The sequence below is a fragment of the Mandrillus leucophaeus genome, unplaced genomic scaffold (assembly GCF_000951045.1).
Source record: "Mandrillus leucophaeus isolate KB7577 unplaced genomic scaffold, Mleu.le_1.0 Scaffold867, whole genome shotgun sequence".
Classification (NCBI taxonomy): Eukaryota; Metazoa; Chordata; class Mammalia; order Primates; family Cercopithecidae; genus Mandrillus; species Mandrillus leucophaeus.
This window is the reverse complement of record NW_012109441.1, coordinates 171,870-187,935: the sequence shown is the minus strand read 5'-3', so window position 1 is coordinate 187,935 and position 16,066 is coordinate 171,870. Positions and strand designations below refer to the sequence as shown.

At 44.7% G+C, this 16,066-nt stretch overlaps 1 protein-coding gene across 3 annotated transcripts; it reads right to left on the bottom strand.

Moving 5' to 3' along the window:
* Positions 1 to 7,006: 7,006 nt before the first annotated feature.
* LOC105531113 (HLA class II histocompatibility antigen, DM alpha chain) lies at positions 7,007 to 11,701 on the bottom strand. Of its 3 annotated transcripts, none has more exons than XM_011968935.1 (5): positions 11,525 to 11,701; positions 9,047 to 9,331; positions 8,134 to 8,412; positions 7,774 to 7,902; positions 7,007 to 7,259 (listed from the first exon to the last, which is right to left on the bottom strand). In XM_011968935.1, the coding sequence occupies exons 1-5, from the start codon at positions 11,610 to 11,612 to the stop codon at positions 7,255 to 7,257; spliced, it is 786 nt and encodes a 261-aa protein (XP_011824325.1). In that variant the 5' UTR covers positions 11,613 to 11,701; the 3' UTR covers positions 7,007 to 7,254. The 3 variants fall into 3 exon arrangements, with proteins under 3 accessions (XP_011824325.1, XP_011824326.1, XP_011824328.1); XM_011968936.1 differs by having other exon boundaries at positions 7,009 to 7,259; positions 7,777 to 7,902; positions 11,525 to 11,692; XM_011968938.1 differs by having other exon boundaries at positions 7,009 to 7,259; positions 8,134 to 8,310; positions 11,525 to 11,688.
* Positions 11,702 to 16,066: the final 4,365 nt, after the last annotated feature.

Here is a 16,066-nt window from a genome sequence, read left to right as displayed (position 1 = left end):
TAGTTATAATAGCTGCTTTCTGGAGCCAGTAAACCATATCCTCCTACACTCTGAGCAATCTCACGGGGTAGACTGCAGGTTAACACCACTCAGACTCCTTGAAAAATAGCTGGTGACGGGTCAGTGCCCAGAGCTCACCTGCCTTCCCCCAAACTCTAAACATCCCTGTGTGTTTCCTCTACTGTACCCTGTTTCCTGGGGGCAGGTCCCTGCATTATGAAGCCACTAGGAAAATGAGATAAAGCTTTCCTACTTTTCTTCCCCTGAAAAGACAGATTTTGTTTTTTATTTTTTCAGAATACCAAGTAAGATTTTATATTTTATTTATTTTTAATTATTTTAACCTTTGTTTTAGGTTCAAGGGTACATGCGCAGGTTTGTTATATAGGTAAATTGTGTGTCATGGGGATTTGGCATGCAAATTTATTTCATCACCCGGGTAATAAGTATGGTATCTGATAGGCAGTGTTTTGATCCTCTCCCTCTTCCCAACCTCCACCCTCAAGTAGGGCCCAGTGTCTATTATTCCCTTTTTTGTGTGTCCATGTGTACTCAATGTTTAGTTCCCACTTATAAAAGTGAGAACATGTAGTATTTCATTTTCTGCTCCTGTGTTAGTTTGCCTAGGATAATGGCCCCCAGCTCCATCCATGATGCTGCAAAAGACGTGATCTCGTCTTTTTTTTGCCTGTGTAGTATTCCATGGTGTATATGTACCACATTTTCTTTATACAATCTACTGTTGGTGGGCATTTAGGTTGATTCCATGTCTTTGCTGTGATGGATACTGCTGCAGTGAACATTTATGTGCGTATGTGTTTATGGTAGAACAATTTGTACTCCTTTGGGTATATGCCTAATAACGGGATTGCTGGGACGAATGGTATCTCTGCTTTAAGTTTCTTGAGAAATTGCCAAACTGCTTTCCTCAATGACTGAACTAATTTATGTTCCCACCAACAGTGTATATGCCTTCTGTTTTCTCTGCAACCTCTCCAACATTTATTTTTTAATAATAGCCATAATGAGATGGTATCTCACTGTGATTTTGATTTGCATTTTTCTAATCATTAGTAATGTTGAACATTTTTTCACATGCTTGTTGGTCACGTGTGTGTCTTGAAAAGGCAGATTTTATGTATTTGCATATTTATTTTTTCACGGCTTTTTTTAAAGAGTCTCACTCTGTTGCCTAGGCTGGAGTGCAGTGGAATGATCTCGGCTTACTGCAATCTCTGCCTCCTGGGTTCAGATGATTCTCATGCCTCAACCACCCGAGCAGCTGGGGTTACAGGCATGTGCCACCACACCTGGTTAATTTTTGTAATTTTTTTTTTTTTTTTTTTTTAGTAGAGACAGGGTTTCACTATGTTGGCCAGGCTGGTCTTGAACTCCTGACCTCAAGTGATCCACCCACCTCAGCCTCCTAAAGTGCTAGGATTACAGGCATACATTGTGCCTGGCCTGAAAAAGCAGATTTTAAATGGCAATTCATTCTTCTATCCCATTGTGAACTATACAGTTGATGGATTTTCCATTACTAACTTGAAACTCTAAATTGGCTTCCTTCCGCTCCTCAGCAGGTTTCAGGGCTGCCTCTCCACACCTTAGTTTCTGAGGACTCTTGGATTTCATTAAATAGTGAGCTAAACAAAAGAAGATGTGGAGGGGTCCCCTTGACACCACACTTAGCTGCCCTCCCCCAAAGTCCCTGATCTCAGGAAAATCTAATACCTACGGAGAAAATGGTTAGAAAAAAATACATACAAAGATCATTACCAAAAACAAAAGGCTCCTCGTGTAACTAATTGAGATTAACTGAAGCTCTGCCATAGCTCCCAGCCACTGCCCCCACTCACCTTGATTATATACTCCAACTCTGCTAATGAACTGTCAAGTGTGTTGGAGTGGGCAGAATATGGGGTGGGGAGTGCATAATTTGTAGAGCTTCTACTTTAGAACAGATACAATGCTAGGTAGGTCCATTATATACTATCTCATCTCATCTTAAAAGACTTGTTGGCCAGATGTGGTGACTCACACCTGTAATCCCAGCACTTTGGGAGGGATTCGCCTCCCAAAGGCAGGCACATCGCCTGAGGTCAGAAGTTCGAGACCAGACTGGCAAACATGGTGAAACTCTGTCTCTATTAAAAATACAAAAATTAGCCGGGCATGGTGGCGCGTGCCTGTAATCCCAGCTACTCTGGAGGCTGAGGCAGGAGAATCGCTTGAACCTGGGAGGCAGAGGTTGCAATGAGCTGAGATTGTGCCACTGCACTCCAGCCTGGGTGACAGAGTGAGACTCGTCTTAAAAAAAGAAAATCACACACACAAAAAACTTGTTAATTGTCCTCATTTCCCAGGCTGGAAAACAGGTCCAAAGATTCACACCCAAGGTCTAAAGGTTGTAACTCCTCTTCTTATACAGCTCTTACACATGCATGTGCGTACACACACACACACTTGAGCATGCCCACACACTCACTACATCCTGGAACTGGGATGGCTCAGATAAAGGGAGTCACTGAGGCCTCTGCTGAGGAAGGGAGAAAGAGAAGAGTCACAATCCATAACCCAGTTCACCCAAGTCTTATCTTTCCCGTCCTCAGAGTTCCTTCTGCTCTGCGAACCACCTTTCTCTTTTGACAAGTTTTAAAACTGAATTTTCCCCCGCGCCCCCCACTCCATACATTTCCCCCTCACATTCCTCCCCATCCTGTCCAGGTAAGCTGTTATCCTAACCTTATAGGAACCAAGTCCTGGGATCCTTTTCAATGTCTACAAAGCCTAGCCCTGGCAAGGGGGCACTGGCTGTGTGGTCCTGTGCCAGCACTGAACATGGCCGTAGCCAGTAACAGTGAGGCTGAATGTAGTTCCCTCTTATGTCTAGATCTCTGCTCCAGCAGTCAAAGGAGATGTGAAACCTTCTGTGAGGCCACAACAGGAGATAACAGGAGAAGATTTCACTTCTCTATTAATTCAAACACTGAGGGAGCTTTTTAGAATAAAGAAGGACAGAAAACCCAGACACCTGTGCTCAGCAGTGTTTTCCTTCCTCTCTTCCTCCCAGTCCTTCCATTTTTACAGATATAGCTCTGTCTTCCCACCTCCAGCCAATCCAAAATAACATCTCAATTGCTCTGTCCATTGTTGCTTTTTGTTAATTATTGATATAGCACCAGGACTGAAGAGGCATGGAGCCCCAACCGGGTTCCCACATGTTGCCTTTCTTTTACTGACTCTACACAACCACCCAAAGAGTGAGTCCTCTCCTTTCCCACTGCCTCTGCCCTTAGCCTGGCCACCACATGCCTGCAGTGGACTAGTCCCAGGGTTTGTGTGCAAAGCATTACTGGGAACATTCAGAATGAGAAGATATGGATTCTGCTCCCGTATCACTTTGCTTGTAGGTCAGTTGGGGAGTGAGAACAAACACTTTAAATAGTTTATATTAAAGCAAGTAAGCAATAAGAGAGCAATAAGGCCAGTGGTCTTAAAAAAGAAGAGAGAAATCACCATGGGCATAGTAGACAGGGAGTATTCTCAATCAAGAGGACCTGGAATGAGCCTTGAATACTGGGCTGGATTTGTGCTGGAGAGGAGGAAGGCAGTTGGCATCGTAGGTCTGGTGTATAGCTTCACAAGCTTGACAATGCTGTGAGGTGCCATCAGGGAGGAGGTGTCCTACGAGGAGCTTGGGGTAGCTAAAACAAAGACAAGCTACAATAACATCACTGGCACTGCACATTGGAGGAAGTCACAAATGCAATCTCTTGTGTTTTTCTGAGAGTATGGCCATAATAATAAATCTCTTCTAGGCACTTCCTAAAGTTGCTCCATGTCAGTTCTCAGGTTCCTCTTTGGGGCAGATGGTTTTAACTGAAGTCTCCATTTTATAAACACAAAATTGCTCAACGAGTTAATCATGCCTCATAGCATAAGACCACATTCGTGACTTCGGTGTCTTTCAAAACTACACACACCTACATCCTGCCAAGGTTATATTACTTGCACAATCTGTCCAATCCCCACCCGACTCCTGCCATCTACCCCTTACCTCACCTCCGCCCACACAGACACCCTCCTACCCTGTCAGGATTCACTGCTCTAGATCTGACCTTTGGATTATAGTTTCTGTAGTCAGTTCACCATCCTTCCATCCTACAGCCAAATTACTTGAACTACTAGGGGATAGTCTATCTGATTTGCCACCACAACTATTTTTCCTTTTTTATTTTTATTTTTTAACACCACAACTATTGAAGAATGCTGTCTTCATCTTACCCATGAGAAAATGGAGGCAGAGGGAGGTTAAGTGGTTGCTGAGGTTTACCCAGATACTAAGTAATAGAATCATTACTTGAACTCAGGATTTCTTACTTTAAATCCTGTATTGCTAATAATCAATTGGAAAATAACTGCAAATTGCCTTTTATAATAACAATAAAAACCATAGCATATTTATGAATTAACATATCAAATATAAGAATTTTAAGAAAAAAGAAAACTTTATTGACGTGCACAAAGACCTGAGAGGTGTAGAGATATACCATATTCATGGATAGGCCATGCTAACATAATGACAACCTCTCCCCACATCTCTAACCTAAATGCTACCCCAATTAAAGTAACAGTAGGATTTCAGGAGAATTTAACAAACTGATTATAAAATGTACATGGAAATATAGTCCAAAAGTATCTTAGAATATTTTGATAAAGAAAAGAAAAGTAAGTTTTTTGGGAAGATGGTAAAGGAATGGAAACTAGTTCTACTAAATAGTAACACATATTAAAAAGCCAAAATCATCAAACAATGTGATACTGATTAGTAATGAGAGAAAAGCAAATTAAAACAACAAAATACCACTCTATACCCACCATGTTGCCAACATTTAAAAGTCAAATAATTACAAGTATTAGTGAGCATAAAGGGAAATGTGAACTATCTTGCTCTGTTGGTGAGAGTATAAACTGTTTATGATCCCTGAATTATAGAAATTATAAACTAGTTGGGTGAAAAAAAATTAACATAGGAAATAAAGCGGCATATCCCAATCCTTAGGTTGAGTGCTTTAAGTCTTGGAAGATTTCAGTAAAGAGAAATTAGGGGCAGGTTCATGGAATAAGTTGAACTGGAGTTGGACCTATGGAGTGGGTTAAGACAGGAACAAGATAAGCAGAATAAAGAAGGCATTCCTGTGAGAGGAAAGAGCCTGGGCAAATGCCCTAAACCAAAAACAGATATAATACCTCAAGAAAGAGTGAGGAAAAAAGATTCATTCAAGAACATCATTCCTGCTAGGAATAGTGAGTAATATTTTTTATTAGAAAAGGGGCACCAGACTAGAGAGGATACTGAGTGCTTCTAGAGTACTTAAGTAACAGTATCATAGAAGGTTTGTTCAGAGAGCATCTAATCTAAGCCCATCATTTTATAGATGAGGACTTTGAGGCCCAGAGAGGGGAAGTGACTTGTCTAAGGTCACACAGCATAATAAAACACTTTTAAAGCTTGCCTGACAGGAAATATCTAGATAAGTTGGAAAATAGAGAGCGAGAGAGAGAAATTAGGAAGAACTAGAAAGCACCATATCTAGAATTAGTAAAGTGAGAATAAAAAGAAAAACATCTAAAATGGAGAAAACACAATACTTGAAGCTAGTATTAAGGTGTATTTCAGAAAAGAGAAAGAAGTCTACGAAGCAACTAAGTTCTCCTCTGAAGATCAAGACAAGTAATGATAAGATTAGGTTATTGAGCACATTTTGTATGTGCCAAACACTATTGTAAGCATTCTACAGATATTAACTTATTTAAGCTTCACAGCATGAGGATATGCTGCCTTATTTCCTATATTAATTTTTTCACTCAACTAGTTTATAATTTCTGTAATTCAAGGGTCATAAACAGTTTACAATCCCACCAACAGACCAAGATATTAGAGTTCACCTTTCCCTTTATCCTCACTAACATTTATTTGACTTTCAAATGTTGGCAACATGGTGGTAAGGTGGACACCATTGTTATCATCATCCTTTTACACAAAATGATACCAAAGCACAAGTTAAGTAACTTGCTCAAGGGCTCACAGCTAAAAGCTGACAGTTACAATTGAATCCCCAGCAGTCTGGTTCCAGAGCCTGTGCTTCTTAACCAGCACACATGATGCTGTTAGAAATGAGATGGTTCAGAGACAGTGCTAACTTCTCTTAGAGGGAATTTTTATTTTAGATTAAAATAACACAATGCCAAGAACAGAAACTCCCTCACCAAGTAATTGCCCTCTCAACTTTATTGCCACCCTGTCATCCTAAGCAACTCCCAGACCCTAAGGAATGCAAGAAAGAAAGCATATGCAAAGCAATTTACCACCAGTGGTCATGTGCTGCCAGCTTTCATTATCTGCCCAGGACAGCACCTGTGCAGTTCTCCTTGGACAGTTCACTCAGGCCAAGGACAGATTGTCAGGAAAGACATGTGAATTCTTTGCCCTTCCAGGCTGTTTTCACTTCATGTTAGGGGCTTCATGATACTGTTTTCCCAGAACTGACATGACTGACTGGAATTGCACCTGGGGGCTTACTCTACCCATCCCTGAGCTTCCGTTTCCCAGTTACGGTGAGGGTTGAAGGGAGTTATATGTTCCTCAGGGCAGCCTATGCAAGACATAAACATTTTCACAAACAGTAAAATACTCACACACACACACCCCCCCCCTCCCCGCACAAGCAGCTTCCTTAACCATTTGGTAAGCAGATTATTAGAAAATAACTCTTCCTTCATTTCTCACATATTTTGCACAAACCGATAGAAGGAAAAGCATCATGTACCGCCGAGACCAGGGAATAAGAACTCAGCCAGCAAATTAGGGGTTTTCCCTATTTCCCTCCCTAACGAGGGCAAGCTGCGTTCAGGTTAAGGCATGCTGAATTTGAAACGACAACCCACTAAAATTGAGCTATCCAGAAACAAATACTGTGAGTTAAGAAAGAAGCCACCCTGATATAAAGAAATGAGATGATTTATTGTCTTGTGCAGGGAAGGGATGTGGTTGTGATAGGCAGGCCACTCTGGGATCCCTGGGATGCAAGCCCAGGGATAGCAGAGTCCCCAGGTGGGAAATCTACACACACACACCCCAGGGATGTCCCAGAGACTTCTTCTACCCTGAGAAGAAGAGATCCTGAGGAACCTGAGCGTCCTCTGTTTGGATGGCCGAAGCTGTTGGCATCAAACTCTGGTCTGGAAGAATCAGTCTGGGGAGAGACAGGGATGGAGGAAAGGCATCAGGGGATTCCTCCTCCTCCTCCTCCTCCTCCTCTTCTTTCTCCTTCTCCTCCTTCTCCTCCTCCTCCTCTTCTTTCTCCTCCTCGTCCTTCTCCTCCTCCTTCTCCTCCTCCTCCTTTTTCTCCTCCTCCTCCTCCTTCTCCTCCTCCTCCTCCCCCCTAAAGGCTTTGCTCGCCCTGCCTTCAGCATACCCTGCAGAGGTTGATCTCTCCTTGTTCCCAGATCATCTCCAAGCACCCTTCCTACAGCACCCCATGATTCCTTTTTTCACTCAAAGCCATTCTTGTGACCCATAACTGTATGTGTGTAACTGGGTCCCCAACTGGGAAGATGTGCTCCCATGGTGCTGGATACAGGCCCCCACACCCAAGAGCCTGAGGATCGCTATGTGTCCCCCCATGCCACAATATAATGCTGACACATGCACACATGCACCACCGTATCTGGCTCCCACGGCTCACCCGCCCCCTCCAGATGACATACCACCTGAGCAAGGCTTCCGGAAGTAGATGATGAGAACAATGCCCACGATGATGCCCAGCACACCTAGACCAAAGGCCACACCACACAGCACATTCTCCAGCAGATCTGAGGGTAGTGCGTTCTGGGGCACTGGAGGAAATAAGGAGTGGCTCAGCCTGGGGACCTAGTTAGGGAGCCTCCCTCCCAGGGGAATGACTTGGGTGTCTGGGATGACATGGGAGAAACTGAGGCATGGAAGATTGGGATGGGCTTAGGGTAGGAATGGACTAAACAAGGTACCAGTGGAGAAAGAAGACTCCTCCCATGGATCTATCCCTTTTTGCCCCCAAAAGGACCAGATTTCCAGGGAGAAAGCCTCACCCCAATAGGCAATTGCTGTGTAGCGGTCAATTTCGTGAGTCACAATGCAGGAGAAAATGTCAGAAGGTTCCGGTGTGATGTTTAAGTAAGAAAAGGCCTGGAAGCTGAGTCCATCGACAGCTGAGACAAAAGTAGGCCCAGATCCTTCCACAGGGACGGAATGATGCTGCCAGTTCACTGTCAGCATGGGTGGGAAGAGATTACTGACAAAACAGACCAACGTGTTGGGTTTGCCAAACTCCAGGGGCTTCAGCGTGAACACCTCAGCGATAGGAAACCCTGGTGGGGGGATTGTGGTGTGGGGAAAAAAGAGACTAGTTTAGACGGTATCTCTGTGTTTGGAGGGTGCATGGCATATGGAGGGGAGGGCAGAGAAGAACACAGTGGGTCAGGCTTTGGGAGACAGAGATGAGGGAGGAGCTGGGCTCCCAAGGGAGGTCTTCTTCCAGGCAAGGACTGCAGCTAGACCTAGAAGCAGAGCCCGATCCAGGCTACTCTGGACCCCTCCACCATGACTTCCTTCAGCACTTCCTGTCTAGAGCTCACATTGACGTCTAACCATGCACTGTCTTCTCACTAAGACATAGTCACATCATCAGATATTTCCACTCTTCCCATCCATCTTGCTGGGCATAGCAGCACAAGTGTTAATATTCAGTAGGTATCAACTGGTTGATACCTGTTGAATTCATCACATTCAATACATAGTTCTGAATGCCTACTACATGCTAGGTACTTCTGCCCACCAAAAAACACAGGGTGCAGACCAAGGCTGGTGGAAAAATTAAGGTGATGGAGAGAACCAGAAGGTATTTGAGATGGGGAGCTGGTATCAAGGGGAATTATTCAGTGTACAGATCAATGAGGTTAAGAATGCAGCCCTCCTTCCTTCACTCCCCAGAAAACTCCTGACCTCTGGACACCGGGATTTTCCCATCAAGTTGTGGCCCTATTTGCTGGATCATCATCTCACAGAATGCTTTGTCAAATAAAATGGCAGGAGCATCTCCCTGTTCCTGAGCCCAATCAGCAAATTCAGGCAGGCGAGGCACCCGAGTGTTCTGGGAAAAGTCGAAGAAGAAAAGCTGGTCCTCGTCGTAGGCCTCAGAGAGTCCCATACTGGGACTCCCATCCTGGCAGTACACTGTGTGCAGGAACGTGTGGTTTTGCAGGTCATCTCGCCACACTGGAGTAGGAGCTGCAAAGGACATAGGGTGAGGTTCAGGGAGGTGGGAGCCTTCTCCTTCAACTTAAAAGACAGCAAGGTGGGGCTGGGCGCGGTGGCTCATGCCTGTAATCCCAGCACTTTGGGAGGCCAAGGCGGGCAGATCACGAGGTCAGGAGTTAGAGACCAGCCTGGCCAGCATGGTGAAACGCCGTCTCTACTAAAAATACAAAAATTAGCTGAGCACGGTGGCGGGCGCCTGTTGTCCCAGCTACTCAGGAGGCTGAGGGAGGAGAATTGCTTGAACCAGGAAGGCAGAGGTTGCAGTGAGCTAAGATTAAGCCACTGCACTCCAGCCTGGGTGACAGAGTGAGACTCTGTCTCAAAACAAAAAACAACACCACCACCAAAAAAAAAAAAACAAGCAAGGCCTGCTTCAAGGAGCGTGGGCTGAGGTGAGACCCTTTCCCGTGTCTGTTATTTAGACTCCCCCTCCCAATGGGGGTGAAGAACATATTATAGCATCTCTCCAAGCTTCCCTGGCCTATAAAAAGGCCAGTTGTCTAAAGTTGGCAAAAGTAAAAAGAGTTCTACTGTCTAAAGTGACAGATTCAGTCCAGGCATGGTGGCTCACGCCTGTATTCTCGACCCTTTGGAACGCTGAGGCAGGCAGATTGCTGGAGCCCAGGAGTTCAAGACCAACCTGGGCAACACAGCGAGACCCTGTCTCTACAAAAAATACAAAAACTTAGCCAGGTGTGGTGGCAAGCACCTGTGGTCTCAGCTACTCTGGAGGCTGAGGGGGGAGGATTGCTTGTATCTAGGAGGTTGGGGCTGTAGTGAGCCGTGATTGTGTCACTGGACTCCAGCCCAGGTGACAGAATGAGCCCGTCTTAAAAATATATATATATAAAGGCCAGGTGCAGTGGCTCAAGCTTGTAATCCCAGCACTTTGGGAGGCCAAGGCAGGTGGATCACCTGAGGTCAGGAGTTTGAGACCACCCTGGCCAACATGATGAAACCCCATCTCTACTAAAAATACAAAAATCAGCCGGATGAGGTGGCGTGCACCTGTAATCCCAGCTACTCGGGAGGCTGAGGCAGGAGAGTCTCTTGAACCCTGGAGGCAGTGGTTGCAGTGAGCCGAGATCGCGTCACTGCCCTCCAGCCTGGGTGACAGACAGAGATTCTGCCTCAAAATAATAAGAAGAAGAATTAATTAATCAAATAAAAATTTTAAAAATGCATATATATAAAATAAAGTGACAGATTCAGAGTTACTCTGTTCGTTGTGTGTTTGTGGGCTGCACAAAGACACCTAGCCAAAGCAGCAAGTGGAAGCCTGCATTCTGCTCACCACGCCACACATCCTGGCATAGGGCTGTATCCTCCCAAAGATTCCTTTGTCTAATTCACACCAGGCCACTGTATTGACTAGAGAAGGCCATGGATGGGTTTCTCACTCTTAGAAGGGAAGGAGGAGGAATGGCTACAGCCTCCCCAAGCCATAGATGGGACTGCCTCCCACTACCCCCAGACACAAATGGTAAATTGGAAAACCAGTCTCCAGACATTTCTTCAGCCACTTCATTGGCACCAAGCCTCTCTGAAAATGTCTTCTGTTCCTTAACCTACCAGGCCTCCCAAAGACAGCACTGGGAGAAGTGACCCCATAACTGCATAAAATAATCCCTCTTCTTTGAAGCGCTTGGCAGGAATCGCTCAGCGAGCAGGAAACCTTTAACCCAATACCCAGAAAAACAGACATTTGGAGGAAGAGCGACCTTCCAGATTATTCTTCCATTCTGGGCCATCCTCTACAGAGAATGAAACTAAGAGACTTTTCAAGAATCACAAGATAAGTTAATGATAGAAAGCAGAGTAGAATCTTGAGTGGAGGAGTGAAAATAACATCCACTTTGTTCAAATCCCAGCTCTACCACTTTCCAATGTTGCGAACTTGCACAAATAACTCTGAGTCTCACTTTCTTCATTTGTAAAACGGAGAGAACAATCTCCACTTCAAGAGATTGTCTTAAATGGAACATGTAAAGCATCTCTGATATCGTTTACCAACCATACATAGTAGCTGTCTTTCCCCACTCCCCTACTGTTTCCACTGCCTCAAAAGACTCCCCACCACTCACAAAGCACAACGCTTTTCCTCACAAACGCTGGGTGGGCTCCCTAGGTTCAGGATGGAAGTAAATGGGAGTACCATCTTACCTTCCGGGACGGCCCAGGAGTGGGGTAGCAGCCACAGAAGTGGTAGCATCTGTAGCAGCGCAGCTCCTTGGTTCTGTTCATGACCCATACCTTCTCGCCACACAGTAGGTAGGAGCTACCAACCCAGCCAACCCTTGCACTTCCCCAACTCCCTCCCCCAGAGGGTGGCCTTAGATCATGTTTTGCCAGATAATTTCCAATAGCTGCCCTTGTCATTTTGTCTAAACCAATCAGAGAAGTGTAGGGTTTAACATCATCAGTCACTGGGGAGACGCCTGGGGCTAGCAACCTCCTGAAGACTTCGCTGTTTGACCAGGGCAGAGTATGGCATGTAACTGGGCTGGGAAGCCCAGTGGAGGAATGTTGCTTCGTGGTGGAGTTCCCTCTTTGGTTTCAAGCTGTCAACCTCAGGCTGTAAGCCATCAGCTGGCTCTTCAGAGCAGTGCCACCTCCTGGCAGAATGCTGCAGTGGGGAACTGCGTCTTCCTGAAGTAAACTCCCAGAGCTCTTCAGATCCTGCCTTCTCCCTCCTGGCTCTTCCTCTTTCTGAAAAAAAATCATTCTCCTTCAGGCATTAGCTCTAATTCATTTTGCAGAAATATACTGAAAATACAAGAAATGCTGGGTGTTGGGCCCAGGGCTAGAAATACAAAGATGAATAGGCATAGTCTGCCTTCAAACAGCTTAGAGTCTAGTGCTTGGAGAGAGGGCCAAGGGATAATTACACAACAATGTAACGTATTCAATAAGAATGTGCCAAGTGCTTTGTAATTTTATGAGGATGCAGTAATTTTACGAGGATGCGGAATAGGAGGAACATAATCAGGCAGGCTCCTAAGTCTTGAAGGAAAAACAATTTGACCAGCAGAACATAAGGGAAGAGAAAAATATTCCAGGGCAAAGGGTAGGCAGAAGTACAAAGATCACAGGCATCCAGAGGTCCTCTTTGGAGACCCTGTGTACTCGCTGATATGAATGTTGTGAAGGTCACTTGTGTGTTCCTGTATAATAGGAGGTAATGGGGGGTAGAGGGATGTTGTGATGAGCTACAAATTCAGGCAAGGGCCAGATCACACGGGCCCTGCTACGCCACAAGGAGGAGCTTGCTTTTACTTAGCAGATGATAGGGATATTAAAACTGGGGGATGATACAATCATTTTAGCATTTTGGAAAAAATGTTCTGATTGATATTTCAAACAATGAACCAGAGTTTTTAAAGAATTGAGGCAAAACTGCTGGGCAAGAGTCTATAGCATACCAAGATGAACATTTGCACATACACACACCACTCCTGTAGCAATACAGCAATAATTTAAATGACAGATGATAAGAGCCTGAATTAAGTCATAATTAGAGGAGGTGGAGGAGATAGAATATCGAGATAATTAGGAAGTAGAATCTAAAGGGTTTAGCTACTGATTAGTTGTGGGAGTGAGAAGGTGGAGGAATCAAGGATATCTCAGATTTCCAGCGTGGGTGGCTGGGTGGGTGGTCAGGGATGGACGGAATTGAAGTAGGAAAGAATGCCATGGGAGCAGGTTTACAGAGAGAAAGAGCTTGATTTTGTACATGTTGAATTTGAAATGCCGGTGGAACAGCCAGCTAAAACTGCACGGGAGCACAGTGAGTCATGTGGGTATGGACCCCAGGTATGGTCTGAAGAGCCTGATTTGAGAGTCATCAGCACAAATGTCAAAGCAGAGGCCATGAATAAGATCACCCAAGTAAACTGTGCAGAAGGAGTGGGAAGTGAAACAAGGACAAAAGTATGCATGGGCTCAACCCCAAACTTCATACCAGTTATCCAGGATCCAGTCAGGAGCATTTAACTACTTTATGTGCTTCAGACTGAAAGAATTTAATATAGAGAATTGGTTACAAAGGTTAAAAAAAAAAAAAAAAAAAAGGAGCATCCTAGAAATGTAAATTAAAAAAAAAGATTGCTATCTGGAAATCAGAAGCTGCCATCATCCCTGAGCTGGAATCTGGAAATCTACTCATTGCCTTGTGAAAGACATTGTCATAGTCAGTTCCAATCTACTAAAAAGGTGCCACCTCCTTCAAGGCTAGAATCCTTGAAAAGGTACTTCTTTTGCTCAGGAGGCTGGAGTCCTGAGTCTCCCATTCTTCCTGCTGCTACATCCACCAGCTATTCCCAGCAACTGTCACTCTGTTTAGAGGCTGAAGCAGGACGCTTCTCAGTTTCTCTTGCCTTCTGATCTCCCACCAGTGCCTCCTACTGGCAGAATCTAACAGGAAGCCAGATGTCCAGGAAGGCTGGGAAATACACACCTGGCTAATTCCTAAGCTGAGCAATTCAGAACACAGTAGAGGAGGGTGTGTGTGTCACTGAGACAAAAGATAATAACGAGGATACTGAAATACCCTGGTTTGTGAGAATCTGGTGGCATGAGGACCATCCAGAGCACTGAGAAAAGAACAAGGTAGAAGCAGATCAGAGAAATAAAAAAGAGGTGTGCCACAAAGGAGGGCAAGGTCAGCATTTCTAAATGCTACTCAAAAGTCAAGGGAGGATTGAAAAGTGTCCTTAGATTTGGTGATTATGAGATGGCTGACAAATTTATTGAGAGCAGTTTCAGTGTTGTAGTGGGAGTCGACTCCAGATTGTGGTGGGCTGAGAAGTAAGTGGGAGGTGAGGAAGAAACTGTCAGTGTATATGCTTCAAGTTTGTTAGACAAAAGAAAGAGAAAGACAGAAGGGGTGGGGGAAGAGGCAGTGAGAAAGTTCTCATGTGGCAATCAAGTAATCTGAGAAATTAATATATGTGAATATTGTCCATCAGTGTTTCTGAGACTTTCAAAATTCGTACTTACCATCATTTTTTTTCCTTTAGACAAAGTTTCCCTTGTTGCCCAGGCTGGAGTGCAGTGGCTACTTACAGGTGCAATCATAACTCACTCCAGTCTTGAACCCCTGAGTTCAAGCGATCCTCCCGCCTCAGCCTCCCAAGTAGCTGGGGACTACAGGCACCTGCCACTGTGCCTGGCATCATATCCTCTTTTGATAAACAAGTAATAGTAGCAGTAATAGCCAAAACCAAAAACAACTCCATGACCTCCTAGATATTCTGGAACAGCCATGTGTATACATGTGTGTGTGTCTGTGTGGTGGAGGCAGCGTGCCAGGGAAGGACTAGGGTTTGGAAATCATTGTAACCTTCCAAAAACCAAAAGAACATTTCCCAGTATCCCAACATTCAGGGACTAACCCATCAGTGGTTCTGGCAGTGGGGAGATTCAGGCCCCTCGGGACAGTAGAAAAGAAGTTTATGAGACTACCAGTGGGGAGACATATGGGACACAGCCACCTAGAGTCCTAAATCAGGGGTTAGCAAACTTTTTCTGTAAAGGGCCAGATGGCAAATATTTTAGGCATTGTGGGCTATCCGATCTCTGTCATGAGTACTCAACTGTGGCACGAAAGCCTCCATGCACAATATGTAAATGAAGGAGCGTGGCTGTGTTCCTAGTTTCCTCCTAGCTTTTCCTCCCACTTCTTGAGCATCTCCTTCTCAGTCTCCTTCATAGACTCCTTCCTTTCAGCTACTCTTTAAATACTGGTGTTCCCTGGAGTTTGTCCTCAGCCCTCTTTTTATTTATGGACACTAAAATTCAAATTTCATGTAATTTTCATGTGTCACGAAATATTCTTCATTTGCTTTTTTTTTCCCAACCATTTAAAAATGTGAAGACCATTCTTAGCTTTTAGGCCATTTTAAAACAGGTGGTAGGCAAGATTGTGCTAAAAGCCCATAGGGTGCTGAATGATGCTCCACACATGTGGTCAGAATTGATATATAAACCCACCCTTCAAAGAAGAACCTCAGTCCCCTTATTATTGGATTGGCAATCAGTTAACAAACATTTTGTGCCAGTTACACCAGTCTATTTGGAAGGAGATCTGGGGAAGAACAGGAGAAAGTAGGCTGGGTGGAAGAATAGGTACAACAGACACTGCAATTTCTCTGGGTGAAAGGAACAAGGCAGAGGGGTCCAAATTCTCCATAGGGAGCACAGTGTAGACAAGACCAAGGTGAGGAGAAACATAACCATCCCTCACCAAGACTATGGTGAGCGGTGGTTAACTCCATTCACCCCTTCTATAATCACAGTTTAAATGGTAACAAGTTCAAACATTTATAACTACTCTTCCTTCTATGTAATCCTTCCCCACCAGGACCTCCCAACTACCTCCATCATAAGTATCTCAGGAATAGTCTCTCATCAGTTTGGAAAGTGATAATTGTGGGCAAGAGATGAGCAAGGCAGCCAGTTCTGCCTTGTAGTAGTTCACTGTCTACTTTGTCATTAGCTATGAATGCCTCTGAAAATAATGGCACAGCCCTGGTAAATCCAGGAGGCTCTGGTTTTCTAACACTCAGCTCTGCTATCCCTTTCTAGCATTTAAAAATGGACTCTCTTTGGCCGGGCGCAGTGGCTCACGCCTGTAATCCCAGCACTTTGGGAGGTGAGGCGGGTGGATCATGAGGTCAGTGGTGAAACCCCATCTCTACTAAAAAT